The sequence below is a fragment of the Coregonus lavaretus genome, assembly GCF_964263955.1.
Source record: "Coregonus lavaretus genome assembly, chromosome: 40".
In the NCBI taxonomy this organism is placed as follows: Eukaryota; Metazoa; Chordata; class Actinopteri; order Salmoniformes; family Salmonidae; genus Coregonus; species Coregonus lavaretus.
In genome coordinates, this window is record NC_140027.1 from 14,180,322 (window position 1) to 14,195,803 (window position 15,482).

General features: G+C 42.0%; 1 protein-coding gene across 2 annotated transcripts in view; it reads left to right on the forward strand.

Moving 5' to 3' along the window:
• LOC311113768 (plectin-like) overlaps nucleotides 1-14,748 on the forward strand; it is a 95,639-nt gene extending 80,891 nt beyond the window's left edge. For both annotated transcript variants that reach the window (XM_084157078.1, XM_084157077.1), the window contains exons 31-32: nucleotides 1,491-4,841; nucleotides 6,859-14,748. In XM_084157078.1, coding sequence (XP_084013204.1) covers nucleotides 1,491-4,841; nucleotides 6,859-13,224 — 9,717 coding nt within the window. In that variant the 3' untranslated portion in view covers nucleotides 13,225-14,748. The remainder of the gene's footprint in view (nucleotides 1-1,490; nucleotides 4,842-6,858) is intronic.
• The last annotated feature ends 734 nt before the right edge of the window (nucleotides 14,749-15,482 follow it).

Consider the following 15,482-nt stretch of genomic DNA (forward strand, 5'->3'; position numbering starts at 1 on the left):
ATTGGCCAGGTGATAAGCTGTGCCTGGTTTCCTCCAAACGTGAAGGTTGGCATTCAGGCCAAAGAGTTCAATCTTGGTTTCATCACACCAGAGAATCTTGTTTCTCATGGTCTAAGAGTCATTTAGGTGTGTTATGACTTCCGCCGAGGCTGCCTTGCCTCCTTGTTCGGGCAGGTTTCGGCGTTCGGCGTCACCGCCTTACTAGCTACTGCCGATCCATTTATCATCATTCCATTTGTCTTCAATCACACACACCTGGTCCTTATTCCCTCATTAGTCATTGTATAAGTGTTCCCTCTGCTTCCTTGTCTGTGTGGGTGATTGTTATTTGTGGAGGTTAGTGAAGCTCGTTGGAGCTCGTCTATTTTGTGTCGACGGGAGATTTCCCGAGTGCCTTGTATTTTCCAGTGCATTTCTGCGTAAACCTGTATTTTTGCGGATTAAAGCCTTTGTTTCTGTGATTTACCCTCCTGCGCCTGACTCCTTCCACACCACCTCATCACAAGGTGCCTTTTGTCAAACTCCAAGCAGGCTGTCATGTGCCTTTTACTGAGGAGTGGCTTCCATCTGTCCACTCTACCATAAAGGCCTGATTGGGGAGTGCTGCAGAGATGGTTGTCCTTCTGGAAGGTTCTCCCATCTCCACAGAGGAACTCTGGAGCTCTGTCAGAGTGCCTATCGGGTTCTTGGTCACCTCCCTGACCAAGGCCCTTCTCCCCTGTTTGCTCAGTTTGGCCAGGCGGCCAGCCTTAGGAAGAGTCTTGGTGGTTCCAAACTTCTTCCATTTAAGAATGATGGCCACTGTGTTTTGGTACCCTTCCCCAGATCTGTGCCTCGACACAATCCTGTCTCGGAGCTCTACGGACAATTCCTTTGACCTAATGACTTGGTTTTTGTTCTGACATGCACTGTCAACTGTGGGACCGTATATAGACATGTGTGTTCCTTTCCAAATCATGTCCATTCAATTGAATTTACTACAGGTGGACTCCAATCAAGTTGTAGAAACATCTCAAGGATGATCAATGGAAACAGGATGCACCTGTGCTCAATTTCGAGTCTTATAGCAAAGGGTCTGAACATGTATGTAAATATGGTATTTCTGTTTTTTTTTATTTGTAATAGATTCGCAAACATTTCTAAAAACCTGTTTTCACTTTGTCATTATGGGGTATTGTGTGTAGATTTATAGTTTTTTCATTTATTTAATCAACTTTAGAATAAGGCTGTAACGTAACAATGTTGAAAATGTCAACAGGTATGAATACTTTCCGAATGCACTGTAACTATCAGTTTTTTAATTATTTATTTTATTCAGTCATTTTTGCTCATGTTTATCAAGGTTGTCAATCATTTTGGACCCAACTGTATGTGTACCTACATGTACTTTTTTTAAAAACTTTTTTGAGTACTTCAAACAACTCAAACATTTATATTCTAACACTGTAATACATTGTTTTCCCCTTTTCTGTTTGCTTCCACTAATACAGACAGCTACTGAAATACTAAAGAAGGAGGAGAGAAAAAAGTTGTCTGAGATGCAGGCTGAATTAGACAAACAAAGGCAGTTAGCTGAGGCACACGCCAAAGCTATCGCTAAAGCGGAACAAGAAGCCCAAGAGCTCAAGTTGAAAATGAAAGAAGAGGTCAGCAGGAGGGAGGTTGTGAAAGTAGATTCTGAGAAACAGAAGCACAACATACAGCAGGAGCTGCACGAACTCAAGAACCTGTCAGAGCAGGAGATCCAAACAAAGAGCCAGCAGGTTGAGGAGGCACTGTATAGTCGTACCAAGATGGAGGAGGAGATCCATATCATCAGAATCCAATTAGAGACTACCATAAAGCAGAAGGCCACAGCTGAGGCCCAACTTCAGCAGCTCAGGGACATAGCTGCCAATGCTGAGAGACTGAGGAAAGTTACTCAGGAGGAGGCAGAGAAGCTTCGCAAGCAGGTGAATGAAGAGACTCAGAAAAAGCGCAATGCAGAGGAGGAGCTGAAACGCAAAACAGAGGCAGAACAAGAAGCTGCCAAGCAAAAGCAGAAGGCCCTGGATGAGTTGCAGAAGTTCAAGATGCAAGCTGAAGAGGCGGAGAGACGCATGAAACAGGCAGAAGAGGAGAAGCAGAGGCAGGTTATGGTTGCAGAGGAGGTGGCACAGAAGAGTGCCGCCACCGAGCTGCAAACCAAACGCATGTCCTTTAACGAGAAGGCTGTAAAGCTCGAGGCATCTCTGAAACAAGAACAGGGCACTGTTATTCAGTTGCAGGAAGAGGCACAGTGTCTCAAGAAGCAACAAGAGGAAGCCAACAAAGCCAGGGAGGAAGCAGAGAAGGAGCTTGAGAAGTGGAGGCAGAAAGCCAATGAGGCACTCCGTTTGAGGCTCCAGGCTGAGGAAGAAGCCCACAAGAAGAGCCAGGCTCAGGAGGAAGCAGAGAAACAGAAAGAGGAAGCTGAGCAAGAGGCAAAGAAAAGGGCTAAGGCTGAAAAGGCTGCACTTAAGCAAAAGGAAATGGCAGAGAAGGAGCTGGATAAACAGAGGAAATTGGCAGAGGGAACAGCCCAGCAGAAACTCTCTGCAGAGCAAGAGTTAATTCGCCTAAGGGCTGACTTTGACCATGGTAAGCAACAGAGGTCTTTATTGGATGAAGAGCTCCAGCGCCTGAAAAAAGAGGTGAATGCTGCAGTAAAACAAAGGAAGCAGCTAGAAGATGAACTGGCCAAAGTGAGAAGTGAAATGGAAGTTCTTCTTCAGATGAAGTTGAAAGCTGAGAAGGAGACCATGTCTACAACAGAGAAAAGCAGAAATCTCCTTGAGTCTGAGGCATTGAAAATGAGGCAACTAGCTGAAGAGGCGACTAAGCTGAGATCAATCGCTGAAGAGGCAAAGAAGCAGAGGCAGGCAGCGGAGGATGAGGCGGCTCGGCAAAGAGGAGAGGCTGAGAATATACTCAAGGAAAAACTGGCAGCCATTAATGAAGCAACTGGCCTGAAAACTGAAGCTGAGATTGCCCTGAAGGATAAAGAGGCAGAGAATGAGAGACTTAGGAGAAAAGCCGAAGATGAGGCTTATCAGAGAAAGGTCTTAGAAGACCAAGCAAAACAGCACAAGCAAGACATTGATGAAAAGATCTTCCAGCTTAAGAAGACTTCTGATTCTGAATTGGAGAGGCAGAAGAAGATTGTAGAGGAAACTCTTAAGCAGAGGAGGGTGGTCGAGGAGGAGATTCGCATCCTAAAACTAAACTTTGAGAAGGCATCAACAGGCAAGTTGGATCTTGAGTTGGAGTTGAACAAGCTTAAAGGCATTGCAGATGAGACTAATAGGAACAGAATCAAGGCTGAAGAAGAAGCAGAGAAACTCAGAAAGCTTGCTTTAGAGGAGGAGAACAAAAGGAAGCAAGCTGAAGAGAAAGTTAAAAAGATCACTGCTGCAGAGGAAGAGGCAGCGCGACAATGCCATGCAGCTCAGAAAGAAGTTGAGCGCCTCAAAAAGATTGCTGCTGATGCTAACAAGCAGAAGGACAATGCTGACAAAGAAACAGAGAAACAGATTATTCTTGCCAAAGAGGCTGCACAGAAATGTAGTAATGCAGAAAAGCGAGCACGGGACGTTCTGGTCAAGCAGAAAGAGGAGAATCTTTCCCAGGGCAAGCTCAAAGAGGAGTTTGACAAGGCTAAGAAACTTGCACAAGAAGCTGAGAAGGCCAGGGAGAAAGCTGAGAAGGAGGCTGCTTTACTCCGTCAAAAAGCAGAGGATGCTGAGAAACAGAAGAAAGCAGCTGAAGCTGAGGCTGCCAAACAGGCCAAGGCTCAGGGGGATGCTGAGAGACTGAAGAAGGAAGCAGAGCAGGAGGCTGCAAAGCGAGCAGAAGCTGAGGCTTCTGCTCTGAAACAGAAGCAGCAGGCAGACGCAGAGATGGCCAAGCACAAAAAGCTAGCTCAACAAACATTGAAGCAGAAGACACAAGTTGAGCAGGAGCTAGCAAAGGTGAAACTGCGACTGGATGAGACCGATAAGCAGAAATCTGTTTTGGATGAGGAGCTTCAGCGCCAGAAGGATGAAGTTAGCAATGCTGTCAAGCAGAAAGCTCAAGTGGAGGATGAGCTATTTAAGGTCAAGGTCCAGATGGAGGAGCTGGTCAAACTTAAGCTTAGAATTGAGAATGAGAATCAGCGTCTGATGAGTAAAGACAAAGATAATGCTCAGAAATTCCTGGAAGAGGAAGCTGAGAACATGAAGAAGCTAGCAGAGGATGCTGCCAGGCTAAGCTTAGAAGCTCAAGAGGCAGCCCAAGAGAGACAGATTGCAGAGTCCGAGCTTGCCGAACAGAGGGTTCTTGCTGACAAAATGCTGAAGGAGAAAATGCAAGCTATCCAAGAAGCAACTAAACTGAAAGCTGAGGCAGAGAAGCTCCAGAAACAAAAGGACAAGGCTCAGGAGCAGGCCCAAAAACTGCTGGAGGACAAGCAGCAAATGCAGCAGCGTCTTGATGAGGAGACCGAGGGCTTCCAAAAATCTCTAGAGGCTGAGCGCAAGAGGCAGCTTGAAGCAACTGCAGAGGCAGAGAAATTGAAGCTCAGGGTGACACAGCTCAGTGATGCTCAGTCCAAAGCAGAGGAGGAGGCCATGAAATTCAAGAAACAAGCTGATGAGATCAGAGTTCGTCTCCAAGAGAAAGAGCAACACGCTTCAGAAAAAGTCATTGTAGAGAAACTGGAGGGGCAGAGATTACAGAGCTTCAAAGAGTCTGATGACTTGTGCAAAACCATAGCTGACCTTGAGAAAGAAAAGGAGAAATTACAAAAAGAGGCTGCAGATCTACAGAATAAGTCTAAAGAGGTATTGTGCAATGTGAAATAATCTTGTGAAATAATAAGTGCAAATCTCTTTGCAAATAACCATAACCTTCTCAAAAACACTAACACATAAAGGAGGTCCACATTTACTATTCATGTGAATTGCAGAGACTGTCATCAATACTAAGTGTTCAGCAATTACTCATGAACCAAATTTTGCCGCATTTTGTAAACACAATTATATTTTCTAGCATATGCTTATAATTGCTTTTCAAATGAAACCGATTTCGAATACATTTCAGAAATTACATGTCGTATACACTACCAGTCAAAAGTTTGGACACACCTACTCATTCAAGGGTTTTTCTTTATTTTAAAAAAATTTTACATTGTAGAATAATGGTGAAGACATCAACATTATGAAATAACACATATGGAATCATGTAGTAACCAAAAAAGTTTTAAACAAATTAAAATATATGTTATATTTGAGATTCTTCAAATAGCCACCCCTTTGCCTTGATGACAGCTTTGCACAAGTTTGGCATTCTCTCAACCAGCTTCATGAGGTAGTCACCTGGAATGCATTTCAATTAACAGGTGTGTCTTCTTAAAATATCATTTGTTGAATTTCTTTCCTTCTAAATGTGTTTGAGCCAATCTGTATATCCCCCCTGACAAGGTAGGGGTGGGTATACAGAAGAGAGCCCTATTTGGTAAAATACCAAGTCCATATTATGGCAAGAACAGCTCAAATAAGCAAAGAGAAACAACAGTCCGTCATTATTTTAAGACATGAAGGTCAGTCAATACGAAACATTTCAAGAACTTTGAAAGTTTCTTCAAGTGCAGTCGCAAAAACCATCAAGCGCTATGATGAAACTGGCACTCATGAGGACCGCAACAGGAATGGAAGACCCAGAGTTACCTCTGCTGCAGAGGATAAGTTCATTAGCGTTAACTGCACCTCAGATTGCAGCCCAAATAAATGCTTCACAGAGTTCAAGTCACAGACACATCTCAACATCAACTGTTACGAGGGGACTGTGTGAATCAGGCCTTCATGGTCGAATTGCTGCAAAGAAACCACTACCAAAGGACACCAATAATAAGAAGAGGCCTGCTTGGGCCAAGAAACATGAGCAATGGACATTAGACCGGTGGAAATTTGTCCTTTGGTCTGGAGTCCAAATTGGAGATTATTGGTTCCAACCACCATGTCTTTGTGAGACACGGTGTGGGTGAACGGATTATCTCCACATGTGTATTTCCCACCGTAAAGCATGGAGGAGGAGGTGTTATGGTGTGGGGGTGCTTTACTGGTGACACTGTCTGTGATTTATTTAGAATTCAAGGCACACTTAACCAGCATGGCTACCACAGCATTCTGCAGAGATACGCCATCCCATCTGGTTTGGGCTTAGTGGGACTATCATTTGTTTTTCAATAGGACAATGACCCAACACACCTCCAGGCTGTGTAAGGACTATTTTACCAAGAAGGAGAGTGATGGAATGCTGCATCAGATTACCTGGCCTCCACAATCCCCCGACCTCAACCCGATTTGAGATGGTTTGGGATGAGTCGGACGGCAGAGTGAAGGAAAAGCTGCCAACAAGTGCTCAGCATATGTGGGAACTCCTTCAAGATTGTTGGAAAAGCATTCCAGGTGATGCTGGTTGAGAGAATGCCAAGAGTGTGCAAAGCTGTCATCAAGGCAAAGAGTGGCTATTTGAAGAATCTCAAATCTCAAATATATTTTGATTTGTTTAACACTTTTTTGTTTACTACATGATTCCATATGTGTTATTTCATAGTTTTGATGTCTTCACTATTATTCTACAATGTAGAAAATAATTTTAAAAAAAGAAAAAAACCTGAATTAGTAGGTGTGTCCAAACTTTTGACTGGTACTGTATAACATATCATTTTTATATATGAATATATTGATTATATTATTCAGCAGTTAAGTATAATCAGTGTAATATAATGTTAAGACCATTTGCAAAATGTTTGTTTGGAGTTGTATTAATTTTTTCTTTATTTTTTTTCCAAATTAGATGGCCAATGCCCAACAAAAACAAATTAAACAGGAAAAGACCGTTCTTGAGCAGACTTTCCTGACAGAAAAACAAATGTTGCTGAAAAAAGAAAAGCTCATTGAGAAAGAGAGAAATAAACTTGAGAAACAGTTTGAGGATGAGGTTAAGAAGGCCAAAGCCCTCAAAGATGAGCAGGATCATCAAAGGGAGCAGATGGAACAGGAGAAGAAAAAACTCCAGGCTATCATGGATGCCGCTGTGAAAAAGCAGAAGGATGCTGAGGAGGAGATGTGCAACAAGCAGAAAGAGATGCAGGATCTTGAAAAGAAAAGGCTTGAACAAGAGAAATTGCTGGGTGAGGAGAATAAAAAGCTTCGCGAGAAGCTGCAGCAACTTTCTACACCTAAAAAGTTAGCAACACCCCACACTAAAGAAACGGAGATTCAAACTGATGAGGTCCCTGAAGATGAGCTAATTGCAATGACAATGGTGGGAACTACAAATAAAGTATTCAATGGTTCTGCAGTAGTAGACGGTGCGAAGAAAAACAAAGAATCACCATTTGCTTTTGATGGGATTAGGGAGAAGGTTCCTGCCAGCAGGCTCTATGACATTGGTATACTGAACAAAAAGGACTTTGACATGCTGAAAACAGGGAAAACCACTGTGCAAGACCTGAGCGAGACAGAGAAAGTGAAAACATGTCTCAAAGGCAAGAATAGTGTTGGCGGAGTCTTGACCCCGGCCAAGCAAAAAATGAGTGTGTATCAGGCCATGAAAGAGAATCAACTTTCTCCTGGCGCTGCCACAATGCTTCTTGAAGCTCAGGCAGCATCTGGGTACATCATTGATCCAGTGAAAAACAGAATGCTCTCTGTGGATGAAGCTGTAAAGGGGGAATTAATAGGTCCAGAACTCCATAACAAAATGCTTTCTGCAGAAAAAGCAGCTACTGGTTACAAAGATCCTTATACTGGAGACAAAATCTCACTCTTTGAGGCAATGAAAAAGGGGCTGATTGATAAAGACCAGGCCGTTAGACTTCTGGATGCTCAGATTGCAACTGGTGGAATAATTGACCCTGTCAATAGTCACCGTGTACCACTCCAGACAGCCTATAAGCAGGGCCAATTGGATGCTGAGATGAACAGAACTTTATCAAACCCTTCTGATGACTCAAAGTTATTCATTGACCCAAGCACTCAGGAGAGCCTCACTTATCAGCAACTATTGGAGAGGTGCACCCCAGATGCAGAGACAGGCCTACTTGTGTTACCAATCACAGAGAACGCTGCACAAAGTGACAAGACCTATACAACTGAAGAGACTAAAGATGTATTCACTAAAGCAAATATCTCTGTTCCATTTGGAAGATTCCAAGGCAAGACTGTGACCACTTGGGAAATCATTAACTCAGAGTATTTTACTGAGCCACAGAGGAAGGATCTGATTAGTCAGTACAAGACCAGAAAAATCACAGTGGAAAAATGTATCAAACGTGTCATTAGTGTCGTGGAAGGCAAAGAGAAGAAGAATGAAATTGTGTTTGACGGTCTGAGGACTCCTGTCACTGCAGCTGAACTTCTAGAATCTAAGATCATTAATAAAGACTTGTTCAACAAATTGTATAATGGCAAAACAACTGTCAAAGAAATCTCTGAGATGGAGCGTGTTAAGAAAGCTTTAAGAGGAACTCATAGCATTGCTGGAGTGATCGTTGAGTCAACAAAGGAAAAAATACCATTCTATCAGGCTGTAAAGAAACAGATGCTCTCTCCCGAGACTGCATTGACTCTTCTTGAGGCTCAAGCTGGGACTGGATTTGTAATTGATCCTGTCAAAAATCAGAAGCTCACTGTGGATGAGGCTGTTAAATCAGGTCTTGTTGGCCCAGAGATGCATGAAAAACTTCTGTCTGCAGAGAGAGCTGTTAATGGGTACAAAGATCCCTACACTGGAAATAATGTATCCCTATTTCAGGCAATGTTGAAAGACCTTATTAAGAATGACCAGGGTATCCGTCTGCTAGAGGCTCAGCTTGCAACTGGAGGTATAATTGATCCAGTCAAAAGTTATCGCATCCCACATGATGTTGCCTGCAAACGTGGATATTTTGACGATAAAATGTACAAGACCTTGAGCAACAACACTGATGAAACTAAAGTATTCTTTGATCCTAACATGTGGGAAAATGCATCGTATGTACAACTCATGAACAAATGTGTCACTGACAAAGAGACTGGTTTTCCATTTCTTCCACTCTCAGAGAAAGCAATTCAAAAGTCAAAAGAGGAGCATTACAAGTCAGAAGAGGATCATCAATACACTGAGGTCCAGATCAAAGATGCCCTGAATCAGGCAACTATGGAGCTGCAGTATGGACCTTTCAAAGGAAGGAAAGTCACTATTTGGGAGATCATAAACTCTGAATATATTACAGAGGAACAAAGAATCGAGTTGATTCGACAGTACAGAACTAGAACAGTGACTATTGAAAGAATTATTACAATCCTTGTCACAATGGTTGATAAAAAGGAGACCAAGAAACAGGAAAAAGAACAGGCCAGCTTTGAAGGGCTTAGATCAACTGTCACTGCCAGCTCATTGTTTGAATCCAAAATAATTGATAAAGCTACATATGATCAACTCCAACAGGGCAAAAAGAAACCCAAAGAAATCAGTGACATGGACATAGTCAGGAAGTACTTGCAAGGAACAGATGGACAGATTGCAGGCATCTATATGGGTGACTCAAAGGAAAAGGTTAGCATTTATCAAGCAATGAAGAATAATATATTGAGACAAACTACAGGTATTGCATTGCTCGAGGTACAAGCAGCAACTGGTTTCATTATCGATCCTGTCAAAAACCAGAGGTACACTGTGGATGATGCTGTGAAAGCAGGAGTTGTTGGTCCTGAGGTTCATGAGAAACTTCTTTCAGCTGAGAAAGCAGTGACTGGTTACAGAGATCCATACACAGGCAACCAGATTTCACTCTTCCAAGCCATGAAGAAGGAGCTTGTGCTACGAGAACATGCCATTCCCCTGTTGGAAGCTCAAGTGGCCACAGGAGGAATTATTGACCCAGTCAGCAGCCACCGTGTTCCAAATGATGTGGCCTTCCAACGTGGCTATTTCAATAAGCAGATGGCTAAGACCTTTACTGACCCCTCAGGGGATATCAAAGCCTTCGTTGATCCTAACACTAATGAAAGTTACACCTATAAACAACTGCAAGAGAAATGCATAAGAGATCCAGATACCGGTCTGTGCTTCCTGACACTATCAAAGGCTGAAGCTCAAACTCCAGTGGAAAAGTCCTACGTATACACAGAAGAACAGGCACAGACAGACTTGACTAACACTCAAGTGGATATCCCTCTTGGGACCTATGCAGGGAAGGTAATGACCCTATGGGATGTCATTGGGTCAAACCTGCTCCCTGAGGAGGAAAAGCTAAGGCTCCTGGAACAGTATCGCCGTGGGCAAATCACAAAGGACAGAATGATCATCATCGTCATTGAAATCATTGAACAAAGGGAGATACTGAAAGTAGAGCAGAGCATGTCCTGTGATGTAATCAGACGAAGAGTCACTATTGAGGAGCTCTACAGTTCTCGCATTATCGACCTTCAAACATACAATCTGTTGAAGCAAGAGAAGAAAACTATCCGTGAGGTTATGGAAATACCATCTGTAAAGCAGTATCTTTTTGGCACTGGCAGTATTGCTGGAATCCTCTCAGACTCCCCCTCTAAGGTCAGTATTTACCAGGCCATTAAGAGAGGTCTCATTAAGCCTGATTTTGGTATCAGTCTCCTGGAGGCACAAGCAGCAACAGGATTCATCATTGACCCTGTCAAAGATGAATTGCTAACAGTTGACGAGGCTGTGCGCAAAGGGATAGTCGGCCCTGAAATCCACAACAAACTTCTTTCTGCCGAGAGGGCAGTCACTGGCTACAAGGATCCTTACAGTGGAAAAGTAATCTCTCTCTTCCAAGCGATGAAAAAATGCCTTGTTCCTGAGGACTATGCCCTAAGGCTCCTTGAAGCCCAGGCTTCCACTGGAGGCCTTATGGATCCAGAATACTACTTCCACCTTCCCACAGATGTTGCCATGCAACGCGGGTACATCAATAAGGAAACATATGACAGGATCACTGATCCAAACGGTGATGTACAAGGTTATGTTGATCCAACCACAGAGGAGAGACAGACCTATGCCCAGCTGCTGAAGAGATGCAAAGTTGATAAAGAGAGTGGTCTGCAATTACTTTCACTGGCAGACAGAAGGCTGCTTTTCAAGGGTCTCAGAAAGCAAATCACCTTGGATGAGCTGCTTCGTTCGCAGATTATTGACCAAAAGACATACAATGATCTCATTGAAGGCCTTATCTCAGTAGAAGAGGTCAGCAGAGAAGTGAAGAAGTACCTTGAGGGCACAAGCTGCATTGCCGGAGTATATGTAGAATCCAGCAAAGACCGCCTGTCCATCTACCAAGCAATGAAAAAGAACATGATAAGACCCGGGACAGCCTTTGAACTTCTTGAGGCTCAAGCAGCAACAGGATATATAATTGACCCAATAAAAAACCTGAAGCTCAATGTCGGTGAAGCTGTTAAAATGGGAGTCGTTGGTCCAGAGTTCAAAGACAAGCTCATCTCTGCTGAGCGTGCCGTTACAGGCTACAGGGATCCGTACTCTGGCAAGACCATCTCTCTATTTCAGGCCATGAAAAAGGGTCTCATTCTGAAAGACCACGGCATTCGTCTATTGGAAGCCCAAATTGCCACTGGTGGGATCATTGATCCAGAAGAGAGTCACCGCTTGCCAGTCGAGATGGCCTACACACGTGGTCTGTTTGATGAGGAGATGAATGGCATTCTTACAGACCCATCTGATGACACTAAAGGCTTCTTTGACCCTAACACTGAGGAGAATCTCACTTACCTGCAGCTGATGGCGCGATGCCTGATTGACCCGGAAACTGGACTTGCACTTTTGCTGTTAAAAGAAAAGAAACGTGAGAGGAAGACATCCTCCAAATCATCTGTGCGTAAACGTAGAGTAGTCATTGTTGACCCAGAGACAGGCAAAGAGATGTCTGTGTATGAGGCATATCGTAAAGGACTTATTGATCACCAGACCTACATGGAGCTTGCAGAGCAGGAGTGTGAGTGGGAGGAGATTACTATCTCCTCATCTGATGGTGTTGTGAAGTCCATGATCATTGATAGAAGGTCTGGCCGAAAGTATGATATTGATGATGCCACCACAAAGGGCCTCATTGACCAGTCTGCTCTGGATCAGTACCGTGCTGGCACTCTGTCCATCACAGAGTTTGCAGACATGCTGTCCGGAAACATAAGTGGCACGAGATCTAGGTCATCCTCCTTTGGGTCCACATCATCTCACTCCAATAGCCCAGCCCCCTCTATCAAACTCCCAGCAACAATATGGAATGACCCAACAGAAGAAACTGGCCCTGTGGCTGGAATACTGGACACTGACACATTGGAGAAGGTGTCAGTCACAGAAGCCATGCACAGAAGTCTTGTGGACAATATCACAGGTCAAAGATTGCTGGAGGCTCAGGCTTCCACTGGTGGCATCATTGATCCAAACACTGGAGAAAAGTTCTCAGTTGCAGATGCAATGAACATGGGACTTGTGGATAAGATCATGGTTGACCGAATCAACCTGGCACAGAAGGCCTTCAATGGATTTGAGGATCCCAGAACCAAAACAAAAATGTCTGCTGCACAAGCATTAAAAAAGGGGTGGTTGTACTACGAGGCGGGTCAGAGATTCCTGGAAGTACAATATCTAACTGGTGGTTTGATCGAACCAGAGGTCACTGGCAGAGTTCCACTGGATGTTGCTGTCAACAAGGGCACCCTAGATGCACGTACTGCACAGAAGCTACGAGATGTCAGTGGATACTCCAAATACCTCACCTGCCCCAAGACAAAGCTTAAGATCTCATACAAGGATGCCATGGATAGAAGCATGATTGAGGAGGGTTCTGGTCTGCGTCTGTTGGAAGCCTCTTCTCAGTCAAGTAAAGGTCTTTACAGTCCTTACAGTGTTAGCGGTTCTGGGTCAGCATCCGGTTCCCGACCCGACTCAAGAACTGGCTCCAGGTCAGGCTCCAGACGAGGGAGCTTTGATGCCACAGGCTCTAGTTTCTCCACTAATTTATCTTCCTCATCCTTCAGCTCCACAAGCTATGGGCGCAGATATGATGCAGGATCACACAGCGGACTTAGCATGGATGAGCTAGCACAGGCCCTGACATCATTAGCAACGGGCAGGAACTGCAGTTCTGAACAGAGAAAATTCACCATAATACAGACCAATTACTCGCCAGTTGCCTAATTCTTATTAGAAAAATAGACTACCTTTATTCTGCTCAGCATGTAGTTATTATGGGGCTTTTCAGCAATATATTATAATTATTTTTGCTGGCTTTAAGTTAATTTTGTCAATATTTTATTCAGTTGTACATTTTCAAAGTACATTTTCAGTTGCTCTGTTTTGTATTGTGTCTGAGAAGTTTATTTTTATTTACTTTAACTGCAAAGTTGCATTGTTTATATGCTTACGTACAGAAGAGCTGTCTGTAGTTAAACTATATTTTTATTTTTAGCAACTACAATGAAATTCATAATAAAGTTTTCAGTTTTAGACAAATTGACATTTTTCTATTTTTAAGTCAGCTTGTTATTAATTTTCATTATTCTTCATAGTTACATTTTCTGACTTTTGAGTTAAAATTATATTTTGATTTAAAATAAATTATTCTGTTAAATTCCATTTATCAATTTTTATGGCAAACCAAATTGAAAGTATCTAGGTTAAAGTATCCATTTTTATGGCAAACCAAATTAGATGTAAAAGCTGTTAAACTGACGTCTGTACATGTGTATATTTGGTAGGAGAAGGTAATTTAAAATATGTAGAAATAGAGAGGAAATCTTCCAATCTGCAGAGCAGAATAAGGAGTCACAGAACAATGAATTATTATAACACTGGAAGAAATGCTTCAAGAAAACCAAGCTTCAAGATCTTTTCTCATCTCAACTACTTTTTATTTTTCAGCCATTTATTAACAAATAACTCTGAAAAGGCAGATGTTGATGTTTATTAAGCAAAACATAATGAATCACTGTACTGCCTGTACCTTTGACCCTACACCTGCTTACTAATATATCAGATCTCAAACAGTAACAGCCCTAACCACCACCACACAAACCACAATTGCTGTATTCAAATGTTGTTGTTAGTGCCTGCATATTCAATGCATGAAAGGGTTGCATAGACTACAAGGTGTGAATAATACTGTAAATTGAGTGTTTCACAACTGGAAAAATATGGTTATTATCAGGTATTTCCCAAGTTGACAGTCATACAGTATTCATAACCCATCAATACCCTTTTATTTCAATAGAATAAACTAAGAACATTTGTACAAGGCTAAGATTTAAATAAATGTTTATCACAAAAATAATTCTAAGTTTTGAAGTGTATAAGACAAAAATCTTTACTGACTGTATTCTATGTATTTGAAAAATATCTTTAAGCTTTGTCACTTGTTGCCTCCTGAACCAGTGTTCATTTTCCCAACACAATTGCTTGTTTTGTTCTTCCTTAGAAGTACTTTCCTTTGTAAATCATCATGTTCTATCGCAATATCCATTATATTTTCATATGAGATATTTTATTTTTGCTTTGCATGTTGTACTAACTTGGTTGAAAATATGCAATACAAATAGAAGCCTTTAAAATGGTTTGAAGGATGTACTTTAAAGTTGGGTTATCAGGCTAAATGGTATATTGAAAGGGTGACATTGTATTTTAATGTTAACACATTACAGAATGTGAATAAACTTATGAGGTATCAATACGAAATGCAATGCCTTTTGAGTATTAATTTTTTTCCTAATGCAAATATTTTTGAGATGCACTATGCATAAATCGCGCATCCATTTCCTGGTTGTTAAAATTCATAATGGTTTGCCTAATTTCAGTTTATTTGACAAAACAAGCAGGTATAGAGTAGAAAACATTGTACCATCTAAACCGCTGCGAAATATATTTTCCATAACCAACAATATTGTATTTTCAGCTGTTTGAAGCTGGTGTACAAAACCGAAAGTAAAAGATGCAAAAACAAAACTTTTGAACAGGAAGCATAGAAATATCACACGCTGAACAGATCTACCGCTTCTTATAATTGCTTTCAATGAGAATGACAGATCTATAACTCACATTTCTATGTGAATTTTGTCAGCTCGCCCAATAAGTTACATTGCAGCTTTAATTCAGTGGAATTCAACACAAGAATAAGGGCTTTATGGATGAAGGTGTAATAGGAGATACAGTATTTTAAGGTTTGAATCCATTTCTCTTACACAGTTGTCACCTCCAGTAATGTATTGTACTCATAAAACACTATACATGCTAGTAACTCAGTTACCCTTGCTCTTAATAGCTTTCCAATTCTTCTGAAATGTTTATGGTTACAGACAATAATACAATACAAAGTTGTGGAACTCTTCTCTCTTTACATCAGCACAAGTGAAATTGAGCCACATAGTTCACATCTTATCTAATCCTTTTGTCAGTTACTGATG